General features: G+C 33.6%; 1 protein-coding gene across 1 annotated transcript in view; it reads left to right on the plus strand.

The window, feature by feature from the left end:
• The window catches only part of LOC149782723 (CD109 antigen-like), a 264,351-nt gene that overhangs the window by 72,186 nt on the left and 176,065 nt on the right, over positions 1–16,100 (plus strand). Inside the window, exons 6-8 of the mRNA XM_089934226.1 lie at positions 2,715–2,785; positions 4,198–4,332; positions 8,741–8,780. Coding sequence (XP_089790352.1) covers positions 2,715–2,785; positions 4,198–4,332; positions 8,741–8,780 — 246 coding nt within the window. The remainder of the gene's footprint in view (positions 1–2,714; positions 2,786–4,197; positions 4,333–8,740; positions 8,781–16,100) is intronic.

The raw sequence follows: 16,100 nt of genomic DNA on the forward strand, positions 1-16,100 counted from the left end.
TACTTAGAAAATCTACAAAAGCGTGTTGGCTGTTTGCTATTGTTGTTTAGTTTTCTTCAACAAGGACCACTTAAATAATATCTCAAGAACAGTGTTTAAGCTCATGATAGTGTCAAAATTTCAAATGAGTGCCCTACACGTGATGTTTTCATTAAGAATGCATATTCAGTCTGCACGAAGGTCACCGTGGAATCTATAGGATTTTAATATTTCGTTTGGAAAGGTATGAAATACAGAACAATTCAAAATTACGGACGACACTATAAGGTGTGTTTATTTGGCATTGCGGTTGGAACGTATATAGTCTGTATGAATATAATATGGTTGGGACGATATGTAGGTGTATCGACATTTAACATTACGGCTGTGACTATGGGGGGGGGGGAATGAAAATATAACTCACTGGCTAGAAAACAACAAATACTGAGAATTAGGGATGTTAATCATCTTCATGCTTAATGTCAAAGTTTTAAATGGGAAAATGAAAACAGATAATATGCAGAATACCATAAAAAATTAATGGTTAACGTATTTACAGGGTTGGAAGCTTTGGTTAATGGGACTTGGGTGGTTTTATACCGTCACGGTTTCATCTTGTCAGAGTCATTGTTGACGTAAAAAAAATATATGACCATAATGACACTGAATCACAACTCTAAATGTTATAGTACACACATAAATAATGTCACGATAATTTAGTAAATATCCTTGAGGAATCCAAGAGTTAGGTGATTTAGGAAATATATACAATATTTTCTACAAACACCAGAGTCTTTGTCTTTTATTAAGTTGTTCTTACTTTATCCCTGTAAGGAACCGACCATTTCATTTTTGTGGCTGTATGGAACATAATGTTTCTTTCTAACCAGGATATTTTTTTCTTTTCGTACATGAAGATACTTTTTGTCAACTAATATAATGGACATAGTAGGTTCTTTGTCTATATAAATCAGAGTATGCATATTTTTCAATCTATTTGAAAGCCGGAATATATTTTCTAAAGCATTTCGTTTTTAAACCCAATTCCAGCATCTCCAGGTTCCGAAAACTAAATGGTTGGTGAAAATTAAGTGTAGATGGAACAAATGTATAATTTGTGTCGTCTGTCGTCTGTTTATGAAGTCATCAAGGAACGCCATAATACTATCTGAACATTTGGTTTATAAATTTGTTCTAATATAGTCCGTGACCTCTTCACAGTACGATGTTAGATTTTTTTTGGTATAAAGTTGTTTTTTGTTTACAGTGCTAATGATGGATACTTTTTCAATATATGCACCCCACCCCACCCCCCGGAAAAAATATCCCTACAAAAATTATAACTTTATTTCACAATTGTTTTTCATTTACGACATTTTAACTTAGAAAGCTTTATATTAAACATAAAGAATCACGCCGCATAGTTCTATAAAACAATTACATTTGCGAATTTCAACTTAGATCAGTTAATTCAGAAAAATAAACAATAAGAATTGTTATTGTAACAGAGAGAGAGAGAGAGAGAGAGAGAGAGAGAGAGAGAGTCTTATTCAGATTTTACAACATTTTCCATTTTCTTTAATATTTATTTTGTAATGTTTAATAAAGAAATCTGTCGGACGTCAAAATCGAAGCGAAAATTATACCAGCTTGGAATAATCGGTAAAATGTGTGCTATTACACTAGGCTAATTTAAAACAAAATCAATTATTTAAATTAGAATCTGCTTAAGAGTGAACTATATGGCGTACTGGAAAGATATTGTGAAGATCTTAATGGTAAATTCAATATCTACTGTATTTATATTTAAAGTCAAATTTTAAGCTTTTTGTAACTAATAAATATGGATTTCAGAAATATTTCCAAACTTATTTTTATCGTCCCAGTGAAAGAATTTAGACTGCTTTGTATTTATAAATTATTTGATTTATTTCCGAAACGTTTGATAATCGAGTAGAATGAAACCGCCGGCCTCGCCTTTTTGTTACCGTTCAGGCCCACTTAAACACATCGTCGCCTTTACACCCATGACATAGTTATCACCCACGCGACCGATGCGTGTTGAGCACTTTTAATCTTGTCGGCGGGGTTGTAAACATACACGTCACGTGAGTGAGCCAGTGTTTGAGATAGAGTCTTCTACGGATGTCAGTGACCCCAGGTTTCCTCGAAGAGCGAACTTCTATCCCTTCATGCTACTTGAGTAATAACTGTTGTAATTGTAGAAACGAAATACCGCAGAGTGAGTCTCAGACAGGCATGCATATGAGAACGATAAATGAATAAATACACCGCATACAGGGCGGATTGTATTACTGTTAAAAAAAGCTCTGTATTGATTGTACTCCACAATCAATCTTTGGAATGTCTAAGTGAAAAATATATTAAGTTGTGCATATTGCATTGAAGAAATGCTGCGGCGGTTTCTATACATAATTTGTAATGGTAGATAAGCTATTGATTGCCAAAATATACTGAAAGAATTTAACGAGCAGAAATGTACGATAGTACGCATCACATACATTTAACTTAACAAAACCGCAGGATACTTTCATTTATTCAAGTATTTGTGGTCTCCTTTCTATCAGTCGCTTACTTCTTTTCTAGGAAAGCAATTTAATTTGTATTGTGTAGTGTTAAGTCAAGTATAAATTACAATTAAATATTAACCATATGTTCCATATAATAAACATTTACGTTTTGTCGCATAAGGCAGACCATATTTTCAATTTCAGTTCATTTCCGGGCCTTTGGAATATTTTCCAATATGAGTGTCTATACAGGAAAAATGAACATTTTCATTTACGTGAGTCTCTCTATATCTCAATCTCTCATTCATACAAAATCCTCGTGCACACATATACACTTCGTAAAACAAAATACGATAATACATAATAATAAAGCTCCCTTCAAAGTAGGGTTGGGGTAAGCGTAGAAGTTCCTGCATAAGTTTATAATGAAAAGAATTTCCTTCCCTCACACTGAATATATTTATCCTGTACTCGTAGCTTATTTTACACATTTAATTGATAGTTATGTATACTTAATGTATATTCTACGTACAATTTTACCCAGCCGTCAATTGAGTCAGTTTTTTAAAATGTTATGTCTGATAAAATAGGATTTTTTTAAAAGCTATAACTTAATTTAAAAATGTTTCTTGAGTTTACCATCGCATGATCCTTCTGTGAATTTCGCTGAGACCTGAACTTTGATGTAAAAGGGTACTGATTTTTGCGGTCATCAATTGTGAAACTCCATGTCGGTGGCGGTATGTATATAATCAGTCTATCAGTCAACGTGGACGAGGCAAGTAATAACTATACTAAACATGGCAATTTTGGTTGTATCAAAAAATTGTTTGCAGTACCTATTCACGAGCCACCATTCGAAGCTAGTCTATGCGTGTGATACGGTTTTGAAACTGTTTGACTATAAGTTCTCAAGGGCTTATGAAAGTTGAATGGTCAAAACTGTGATGGAGTGACAGATTACCTTACCCACAGAAAACTGCTATGAGTAGTGTGCAAAATAAGATCAAATTCACTACTACATACAGTGAAATCGAACTCAGATTAAAATATTTAACAACCTGTAGCTTATGGGGCATATTCCAAATATTACCGTCATTTAGTGTTTTTGTGCTGAATCAGCGAAAAGTCCTATTGATAAGATTAAGAATGGATACATTAGATAGAAACACTAATAAAGTAGGGACAATGGGTGGCAAACGATTCCATCCCGTATATGTCTGCCTCCCAACACTTATTCTTCTTTCAATTTATCCAACCAGTGGTTCGAAATATGTAGATTTTCTTAGCATGGATGATACAATTCGAAAAGAAAATATCGTTTATCGCGAAAATACATAAAGTTGCTTCAGTTTGAAGGAGAAAAAACAGATGTTGATCGTTTCTTTGCTGCACATCACAGTTAATGTATTTTTTCCCCTTTTTTACGAGTTCATCGTCAACTTTACGTTTAACAGAACTCTAAAGAAGGCCAATCTTTTCGGTATGTTTCACTCCTTGGTATCACAGCAGCTAGCCCTTATATAGGTGACAGTCATATACATGTAACACTATAACATCCCTGGTAAATATTTGATCCGCAGTTCTTTACGCAATAATAAAACAATATTTTGATTGAAAAAGATGCCTACCAGATAAAAAATTCGTTAGTATATGATTTAATTTATCTTATTAATTTTCGACACAGGATCCAAAAGGCAATAAGATCAAGCAATGGCTGGATATCGCGGAGCCAGGATACGGTGTAGTTGAAAACTTTATGCCGCTAGACAGTGAACCACTGCTTGGGAACTGGAGGATTCAAGTGGATGTCCCGAATCCTGTCAGTATTGTATAAGTTTACTATTGTCTTGTCGCTAAAGGACACGAAAATGATTGAGCAAAAGCGATATGTTTTTAGCACATGTCTAATTCTGAAAGAATTATATTTCTTGCATAAAAATCATCTCAGATCTATGAACTGTCTTTGCTGCTGAACATGATAAAAAAACTGAGTTCACTTATCCATAACGTTGACTTACAATATTCAGTTTAATGCATATTTAATAGGCAATGAAACCCTCTTCATTTGATAACTGGTTCATCTTTTTAAATATAAGTGGAAAAGATTAGTAGCTGCTACTTATCGTTAAGAACGTAAGTATGCAGAGGTCATTGTCATTCAGAGCTGAATCAGTATTTACTGTATGTATCGCGCACACTTACAGTACATTTCAACGGATATAACAATTCTTTCTAAATGAAATATTCTCCAAAGGTTGTGTGTATAACTGTATCTTAAAAATGACAATATTTAACGTAAGCTTATATGAATACGTATTTGTGTGCATTTACATTATGCGTATATTTATGGTTTTATAAAGGATATTTTACTTTAGGTATTAGTTACTTGTCCCGGTAATTTCTAATAAATCAGCAAAATTATACTGAACAAGTTTTACAGCTTGTATTACCAGATCTGTATTATGTTCCATGCATAACTTGAGACACATTGTCGCATCTTGAACTTTTATGCGTTTTTATTTGTTAAAATACATTTTAGTCAGTAGTCGCAATTGCTTTCATTTTATTACGATATTTCGCTGAAATTCGAAAAATGCAACTATTGCATTATGTTCATGTTTTACATATCACATGAGAAGAAACGTTGATGATTTTTAATTGGCATTTATCTCCTTTTGGAAAATTAACACATGTTTGGAATCGCCACCTACCAAGTTTACTATAATGTATTCTTCTAGACTTATAGGTTACTGCATTTGTATGGGAAAATATGAACGAGTTTTTCGAAAGGAAATACTGTACGACCTTGGAAGTGCAGTATATCCATCCGACAAAACGAGTTCATATTTTCCCATACAAATGTAGTAACCGTTTTATTATATACTCATTTTTTAATCCTACCTAATGCTTAATTATATTAACCAAATACACTACATGAAACAAAGTAACTGAATGCATGCCGTATTCCAAACTAAATACATAAGCGCAGATTCATCATTACACACAACATTATTATTGCGCACATAACTCTGCCCAGATAAATTTGAACTTATTCGCGTACTCGACATAACATTCAACAGAAAATGACGTGTCTAGTTAAAATTGAAATTTGGAGTCATACTGTGAATGAATGCGCATTGCAGCAACTTTTCCATTTGATCTGGGATGAATATATTTTGGTAAGTTTTTCGATTCTACGAAATTTCGTGATTATGGACTGGATTTATATGTGACAATTCCACATGAAATACATCAGAATGAAGAAGCGAGGGAGAAACGTGTTGACATCTGCAAATGTGTTTCTGTTTCTGTCATTGAATGTTTGAAATCTTAATGTTGGAAAAATACGAAGTCTTGCAATTGCAATTATCAAAAAGACGCTATAGAATTTAATGCTTATTTGATTTTGAGTGCGGTAAGGTGGATGTAATTGCACTTATATTCAAAATTACAGTACAATTTCGAAATGTGTAATCAAGATTGAGAAACTATGACATGGCTCATGTAATTTGGATTTGCAGAACTAAAAAGGTACATTTTGAGGAAATTCAGGATGTAAACCTGTAAGTATATTGTTTTGCCATTCTTATCACCAGCTAAAGAAGACAGTATATGCCTTGTCACTTGAATGTTGTTTGTAAGCTCCCTTTCTTGCGTCTGTTGTATAGCTAGCCTAAATCCGAAACATTGTATCAAAAATGTTAATGCGGAATGTACCAAATCAGCTGGTATGTGGCAATCCACGAAACATCTGCTTTACTTCATGAAGAAACAAATTTAAACAACCAAAACGTAAAGCGCCTACTACGAGAGTGTACATGATTTGTTTACAAATCATAAGTGCTGGCGTCTGCGTCCATTGTTGTTTGCAATAGAAAATAGTTCCTTTATGCACGTGAATGCAATATGTGTATTTGCACGTGAGTTCAGTATCGGGTAATATTGCACGGTTCTGACAATGTAAAGTTAACTGAGAAAAAAAATGAGCATATAATAACAATATTTATTTAATTTATAATCAGATGCTTGCATTTTCACAATAAAAAGCAGTGCAAACCTTCCTGTTCATTGATGTAAAAATAGCAGTATAGTATACGAATCTTTCTTAACATTGCAAAGGATCACTTATTTAGACTTTCAGTACCTCACATATGCATTGGAACAGACGAATATGTTATTAATATCCTACTTGTCCATGTGAAGACGTGTTATACCCAACGAGTAGTTTGTTCGTCGTATCTATGGTTCTGATTTTGTGTAATTCATTGGTGTTAAACTTTACACAACTCTACCAGAAATAATTTGAATAATTATATGCTCAATTAATTTCTCCATTAGTTTTAGACTGTCGGAATTGTGCAGTATTTTTGGATATTACACAGCTTCATACTGCACGATAAATATGCCTAAAATAGTATCGTGTATTAGGAGCTACTTTGTAAACAAACTATGTACACTCATATTGTAGACGCTTCAGCATTAGGCTGGTAATATTATATTTGTTTGTGTTTACAAGCTGTTTTGTCCATTTGAAAGTAGAGATAATAACCTTAATGATGTGGAAGAGTTCATGGAGTCACAAAATAAACCTTCATACAAGCAATCCAAATAACGTGATGTTCGCAATATCAACAACAAAAGTGAAAAACGCAGTACTTAAAAATACCATTCTGATCATTTAAACAGTTATTTTGGAGAAATAAGCATAACGTCCTACTAACAGCGAACATGCAAGTGGTAGGGTACAAACATATGTCTTCTTTAGATGGTAATAAGACTGGTAATAAATATACTTACATTTATGCAGCTTTAATTTCTCAAAATTAGCTCTGCAAATTAGAATGATATGACCCATGCTATGGAAAATCTGATACATACCGAAATTGTATAGCAATTTCAATTATATTTCAAACTGAAATCACATTCTCCTTTTTGCACTGAATTTACCAAGTCAATCCAGTCCATCACAAGCAGAAAATCAGAATTGAGTTGGATCAGCAGAAAAGCAAAATGCATCTATTCCAGACCAAATGGAAATGTTTTTTCAATGCGCATTCATTCATTTAAAATATGATCCCAAATTTCAATTTAAGTGGACCCGAACGAGAAGGACTTTAAATTAATGTCGAGCGCGCGACTAAGTTGAAAGGTCGCTGGGTATAGCTAAGTGCGCATAAATATTGTAACTGTGATTTGATGAACATACGGTTGTGTATTTATTTTGAAATACTGCATAAACTGAATTACTTTGTTTCTGGTAGTGTATTCCTTTGTTATTAAGCCTTTGATAGGAAATAGAAATGAGTATGTAATAAAATGTTTCCTACATTAGCATGGGAAAATGTTAACTCGTTTTTTCGCACTAATATTGCGCCCCAAGGTTCTGAAGTATTGTTCAGAAAACACAAATATATTGTTTCGAAATGAAATTCCCACCTTTTACATCACTTGCTTCTTGTTTCAGTTTTAAATTCATTACCATCAAACTTTGCAAAAGTTCCAAATTAATGGAAATCGTCCAGGATACATTACGAGTGTGATGAATGAATTAAAAACTTTTGAACATTTTGAACTTTACAGTTTACCATTCAGTCGTAATGTCCGTAGTTTGTTGATGTTTTCATACTGTAGTTGTTAATGCTTTGCGTAGAAATTCGTTTATAGCTATTCTGTGAATGACGCTACAAGTTTGGTCGATGAATGTTATGAAAAACTAACACGCCGATGCTTTGTCGGTTTTCCTGTAGCTGTCATACATTATAGTTTCTCATTCCAAGACACGACTCTAATTGCGTCTGCATAATAGTAATGCATATGTTAGGAATTGCATGAAATATCCATGGCATGGCTATACTAATTTTAAACCTTTTTTTGAAAGGCAGTTGAGTTTTTATTTCTACGTTTTCATCGTTTATTAAGAGGGTGGGTTGGAAATACGCGTCCTTTCGAATTTCTAGTTCTCAGTGCCATTTCAATAAAAGCATTTATAAAAATATTATTAAAATATGCTACGTTTGCATATATTTCTGTGTTCTCATTTGATGGACATTGCCTATGAATACCGTATTTGAATTCAATTTCGATCTTTTCAATTCTCAATAGGAGAATGATAAATGTAGAGTAAGGAAAACGAATGTCACTTATAAAACTCAATCCTTAATAGCTAAATACAACGGCCATTATGATCTTTCTGACATTATAATGAAAAGTCTCTCTCCCTCTTTCAGGTCGGAAATTACTCGAAAAATTTCACGATTGATAAGTATGGTAAGTTAAGTTTCATTTTCAGTGAATTTAATTAATATTAATTTACTTTAATTTTTGTTCTTTTGCTGCTAGCGACTTTCATCGATAGCAAGTGAGAAGTCATTATTTTATTTGTAGTGCGAAACTTCGCATTCCACTTCACATAATAGGCAAATGCTCCTGTAACTTTGAAATAACTTCACTGGCTTGACATACTGATTAGACAAAATACTAGAATACCACGCTGAGGAAATGGGAGATAAGTGCTGCTCACGTGGCCTAACTATAGCAGCCGACTTGGATTAGCTTGGGCGGATTTCATTTATGCGGCCCTTTGATTATGAGTCCGTAGGTCAGTCAGCTCATCTGTCCAGGTTCACAAGAATATACACAATAGTTAATCATATTTGTAAGCACTAATGTTGTAAATATAAATTTACTAAAAATGGTGGGTAATAGTCCCCACCACCTTATATTTCATGTTCCATTCATCTACAGGGGGTCTCGAGTGGCCGAGTGGTCTAAAGCGCTCACCGTTACAGATCACTGCCATCTCACCTCTGTCTGCGTGGGTTGGAGTCTCGTGCTTGGCAAATGTGGGTATGTGGGAAAGCTTGCCAGTAGCTTCTCGTGGGTCGGTGGTTCTTTCCGGGGTTTTCCCGGGTTCTTCCATCATTTATACTGGCCGCCACGTATAGCCTATCTTGTGCTGAAATATGGCGTTTAACCCTATAACAACAACAACAACAACAACCGTTTTTCTGAAACAAATCGATCTCATTAACATCACCACCTCAATATGCAAACTATAAAATCATTCATATTGAGTAAAGGAATTTTAAAATAGTACAAATCAACCTAGTGCAGGAAGCAGCTGTTCTGAAATTAATCGTTGCGTTGGCAAAATGTGACGTTAATATAAATTACGTCTGAAATGGTTGAACAGATGTTGCTAATTGCTGAGAATAAACGTAACAGTTGTAGTCTGGTGTTCTCTTGACCTGCTGATCTAAATAAAATACAGTTTATTAAGCGTAAACGTACTGTCCATTATCTTTTATACCATTCTAAATAGGTACCTTTGCAGACGACGTAGACCCACTGAAAGTGTCTTGGACAAGAAAATAAAGAGAAGTGTTTAATGTATATAGCGGACAATTTTTAAAGTACATTTGCTTAAACAAACATAGATCAAGTATGAGAACACATTACACATTAAAGGGTGTACTGTAAGAATGGTTAATTCAACAATCTACCTACGCATTATAAAAGCAAGTGAGGACAAAATATCCTATGGAAGAATCCATGTTAATCGCATTACTGACAAGGACCTAGCAGGTACTGTTGACGTTCAAACATATTTAACATACAACGATGGATACAAATACATTTTCAAAGGACTATTTTTCAAAATACCCTCTGGACACAGAGAGTAACAACAATGCAAAATGTCAATCACAAAGGTTTTATAAACATCTTGCAGGAGAGTAAGCCGAAGAAGGTACAGGTTGAGGAGGGAAAATTAGTTTTACAACAAAAGAGTCAAGGATTTGTTAGACAATAAAGCATTGAATACTTTTTATCTTACTCGGAAAACAAAGCAGTTGTAACTTAAAGGTTTAACAAAATTATGAAGGCTAGAATATGGAAGTATTTCATTCAAAACGGAACCAGAAAATGGGTTTACATTTTATCATAGGTAATTGGTGATACACTAAAATATCACACATTATTAGACATGATTCCAAATGAAGCGATCAAGAAAAGTAATACGTCAAAAGTAAGGATGAACCTAATCAGCTATTTTGAAAACAATTAAATGTTGAACAACTTATTTAAAGCTCGGTGAAAATTTATAATTCCAAAATATTAAACAAATTTTGCAAAGAGATCTCTTTCTAATGTAACCGAGGAAATAATTATATTCAGGCAAGTATTTACTAACTGGATGATATAGAACGAGATGATATAAAAGACATATTTCGCAAGCAAGATATACCACTAAGCGACAAACAGGATGATGTATAGAAAGTCAAAATAATTTTGAAGACCAAGAGAATGAACAATGAATAGCCGTTACTTGTGAAACGGAAGGGATATGACAAATCGTTTAACAGTTGTGAACCAACATATAATTTCTTAAACATATATCGGAGGAGAGCAATGCGCTGACAAAAGTATCAAACAGAATGATGACTTGTAGATTTTACAAGATAACTAGTTCCTAGAATGTGGGAAAAACAGTGCAATATAAAACGAGGGAGTTAAGACAAGCACTTCCTGTGTTGATTACGAGACCAGGGAGGAAAAAATCCCTACGTCCGATAACATTACAATTAAACTTAACAATTGTGCACATGGTAATTGTGATAAAGTGAATACAATGTAGGTAATGTCCTTTCAAGTTTCAAAAGACATTATAGAAGAAATTAAAATAAACAGCATTAGAGAATATTACGCTGGTTCTAATTATATTTCAGGATAATTGAAAAACAAAACAATATCTACGACTAGCAGTTAGTCTGTGTGATTTTGAATGAGATAAATGGTAATATATACGAATGCACTATTTTAACTTATCTGAGACATCTTCTACTCAAAGTATAGCTGTAAGTCACAAACTATAAAATCAAACGTGCAATTTTCATACATAAAAGGCCTTGCCATAAACAGTATTAGCACATTCTTCAAACCTTCAATCAGAAAGAATTGCCACAAAATTAACAAATGCCAGTTTACTTGGGAAGAGTTTTCACGTCATGAAAGGAAAAAAGTACAACTTTCATTGTGTGCGGATGTACAATATTTGAAAGACAGCCAGAGGTAAATGAAAGTTAGCTATTACACCACAGGAAAAACTTGATGTAACTATGGATGTAAAATGCCGCAAACAAAACACGGAAAAGCTGTTAGAAGAAATGGGAAAAACGAAATATAATGTACCAGAGATGGTATGATTGCCTTACCCAAAACGAGAATAATAGGGTAGTTCATTGAAGGAATTAAAAAACATTTGAGATCAACAGCAACTGAAAATTACATGAGTGTGGAAAACAGTATACAGAAGATCAAGGTTCGTGGCTATGGCACTTATGAAATTAGTATACTCAAATTTCAACAATACATCACAATTTCAAAAGTAAAATTAGATAATGATTTTGGAGGTGATAGTATCTTACTCTTACTGAGTGATAACGTTTATAAACATAGGTAGTATAGTTATATAAAGCAGCATTTTATATAAATCCAGAGACTGCATTGAAATTGTGTTAAATCCTACCATCCATTCCGATGCAAACAAGAGAGGTATTCCAGAAGCTGGTAAACATACGGCAACAGCGAAACAAAAATAAACTGTTGAGGATAAACATAAATAAAATGTGATCGACAAATATATAGAAGAAAAGGACTGCATGGGTCTTGACATCATCTTTCACGAGCCCCTAGTTCTGACTTCAAAACGTCTAGAGCAAGTGAAGGAATTTGTCGCTCCAGGCGTAGGTTCTCATCTTTAATTTTTTCCGACATGTTAATTAACTATATTATCTGCTTATTTTACCTGTTGATCCAATGGCATTTCAGTGATACTCGTATTAGTTGTCTGATTGTAACTGATGGTTCAATATGGTGTCCTCTTTCACAGATACTACCAAATTTGGACAGTGTTTCTGACTTTCCCAAGGATGTATCATTTTGTGTTTTGTTTGCACCTAAGTTTATTTATCTATCATGAAATTCATAGCTATTACTTGAAAAGGCACAGTTGTACTTTGCATTTGTTGTTGGGATATAGGTCTACTTAATCGCATTACAAAGTCATCTTCTTAGGAGGAAATAGTCTTTAGAAGTACAACATACTCGTCATTTAATTCGTTAACATAAGAAAATCCTCTGGGATGTCTTGCTATTTTACTAAGCGATACGAGTATAAATCCGCGAAACTTAGTGTTCTTTAACTGAACACAATTACTGTCTTTATGCATACTTATCGCATATTGTCTTACAAAATTCCATCCAACTTTGTAACCATTGTTTGTAGTTAGTTTTCAAAGGTAACTTTATTCTCTTTTAACTTATGTTCTATTTCGTTTACATTTAAGATATTTTGTTTTTCAAAATTACTAAGAATATTGTCAGGGTCAGTCAGTTCTTGCTTGAAGTTGCGGAATTATCATATACATATATAGTTTATCATATTCATATTCAGGATTTCAAATGCTTTCGATTCGTTAGGTTATATCAATAGCGACGATAATAAATATTACAGATGGAAAACGAATTTTGATCTATCGTAGACAAGTCAGATCTATTTGTCCTTAACATTATCTGAAACTGAAGAGTACAATCGTGAGTAAAGGCATAACAATAGCAAATTAAATATGCAAATAAACGATGCACTGTAAAAGAGTTGGAAAATATGGCAGAAATATTACCCCAAAAGATTCATGAAATAGTTATCCATGCTTGGGCTGTACTATTTTTAAATTCATTTTCAGATGTTGTAATTGATACACTAACATCATTAACCAGCAAAGCCAATCCAACAGATAACTTGACCATCCAACAAAATTAGTTGAAAGATGTCTACGTGACATCTAATGGACACCGGATTGCTGTCATTCGAGTTAGGCTTGTCTCTATTTGTGTTAAGTGCTAGTTTCTGATAACGTTTAAATACACTGAGGAAATAATGGAACTAATTGGCAAATAAATCTGTAGGTGCATACTTTTCAATGAAACAGGCTGGTCAATACACCGCAGCGTTTATACAATGAAAAAGTTTCCCATTTTGAATGGGTCAACTTTTGTTGTTGTGTTCTTTATCCTCACGCAGTAGTATTTTATCACTTTAGAAATGTTTCCACTGACTAACGTGTAACTGGTATTTTTCCAGTCAATGGTTTTATGCGGATCAGAATTGTCTCCAAGGAGAAACATCGATATGAAGTTTATTTTTAGTGACATCTTTAGAATCTGTAATGCTCTAGTCAATAGATGTAGATGCCAATAGACCCAACCCTTTGTGTCTTCATTCTTGTGTCGGATTTAACGTTTTATTTTTGTGAATGCAAAATTCTACTTCATATCATTCCAATTAGTCAGAAAATTTTGCCTTGGTGTTTTGTGATTAGTACTCGTTTTAATATTCTCTATTTTCAGTAGTCCATCGTTTGAAGTAGTCTTTATTATATTTCCAGTATTCAAACTGCACATTATCCGTTGTTTTCTACATACATGCTTTGCTTTTTGTTTCAAAGATCCGTTTTATATACATTCAATAATGATATAGCCTTTGGCATGGCCAGGCGTTTGTGATAGTTATGTAAAGAGTCCACAACTTCTTTTTCTTCTCCACACATAGATTATCTGTTGAACTCCATACGTATTACATTTCAATATAATATCTTTACCCTTAAGTACACTGCAAGTCAGGTTTCAACTAACGTTTTAACATCTTGAAATCGTGTTCGCCAATCATATATATTTTATTGTAATATAAACGGAAGATAGCGAAGACAAAAACAACATGAAATCAAGTACTGAATGAAGGAAACATGCAACCTCACCAAGGAATGTTCTTTTCATCGTGTTGAACTTGGTAGCCAGCTTGGCGTTAGAAGATGCTGGAAGATACAATCACACGAATAGATGAAATGAGTTTACACAGCACAATATATTATTGTATAAGTGGATGAGTAGCTATTTTGCGAATCATATTAATTTGGAAAAAATGTATAATTGTTTCAGTGCTTCAACATAATGTTGCAAATGATATGGGATATAACTTTGAATAATCAACAAAATCACAGGGAAAAAATGCAATCATGACAATATATACATTGGCATTATCTCTATTAGGCAAGGCATGTCTATTTATGATAATGACGGATCCTTCATTCCATACGCTCAATATCGGAAATTCTTTCTCGTTAGATAAATAACAAAATGTTTGTCGTGACAATACACATTATCAACGCAATTTTCCATGCATCCCTTACATCAATATCTTGTAGTTAACAATTGATCACCATCACATTATCAATTCATGTTGCACAGTATCAAACCAATTGTTATGGTAAAGAAAGTTTACCAGCAATTAGTGCTTGTTTATATGTTTATATGCAGTACTTGATAATTTTTAGTCAGTTACAATGATTCGTAGTACAATACGTAATTTACTATAATGAGAATTATAGTATTGGAGTTAACCAGATAAACTAGTTTGTTCCATAATTGTGCGTGACCACAACACGCATTAAAAACGTCTTCACTGGTTTAAATGAACTCGCATTATCTGCCTCACTTCGCGCTCATGATGTGAGATGTTCTCGGACAAACTGGGAATACAATGAAAGTATGAACAAGTAGCCTTATTCCTTTTTGACTTGAATAACACTATCTGGGTTTTCCTGAATGACATAACACAATATAACTTTATCCAAATTAGCTTTAAAACCAGAGTAAACAGTCATGCAGATTTCAAAATATAACCTGTTTTACGATGATGAGGGATTTTAGGGTTCTGAATGTCATCGATTATAGAGTGGTTCTTTGAGCTTCTTTTCCACAATCATATGGATAGAAACAACGTCTTCGTAATAGTTGATTTGGATTGTTCAATGATGCTATGGAAAGAAGACAGCGTTAATATTATGCTATATTGCTTCACTCTGGCCATTCTGTAATAACTTCAACCTGAAGAGGACGAATAAAGTACCGACCTTGATGATATGATCTGAGACCTTCAACTCATAAAATCAATATATGAAGGAAATGTCATGGTGAATATTACTTATCATTGTAGCTTTTATTGTTCAGTTGATCATCAGAATGCATCCTGCCACTGTACAGTTGTTGTTTTATTTGACATACTCTTCATGTGATTGGCATTTATATATTCCTGCACAAAGTTAAAATGACTATTGTTGTGGCGACCATTGCTTTTACACACACACACACACACACACACACACACACACACACACCTGTACAACAAAGCAGGTTATCAAATGTTGTTTGACATTTCTTGAAGAAAGTTCTTGTTCATGTTCATATTTTATCAAACCATTTGGAAAATGCTCCTCTAGGAATTTGCTTTTTCTTCTGCAATGATATCCAGCTCCTTATCGTTCATGATTATTTCCGGAAATGCCTTAAAACTATCTTTCCTTAAGTGTTTTTGGTTGATGTCTAGCTTCAGATGTAAGATATTCAAAATAACTTAGTACTCTCTGTCTGCAGTGTACTTCCTTGTATAGACATAGTCGCATATTCATTTCAGTCCTCCATCTTTGAGAAAGCTCTGCAGGAGACAAAAGTATTTTAAGACATTTAAAATAT

The sequence above is a fragment of the Sinohyriopsis cumingii genome, chromosome 15, assembly GCF_028554795.1.
Source record: "Sinohyriopsis cumingii isolate HCF-2022 chromosome 15, ASM2855479v2, whole genome shotgun sequence".
Lineage (NCBI taxonomy): Eukaryota > Metazoa > Mollusca > Bivalvia > Unionida > Unionidae > Sinohyriopsis > Sinohyriopsis cumingii.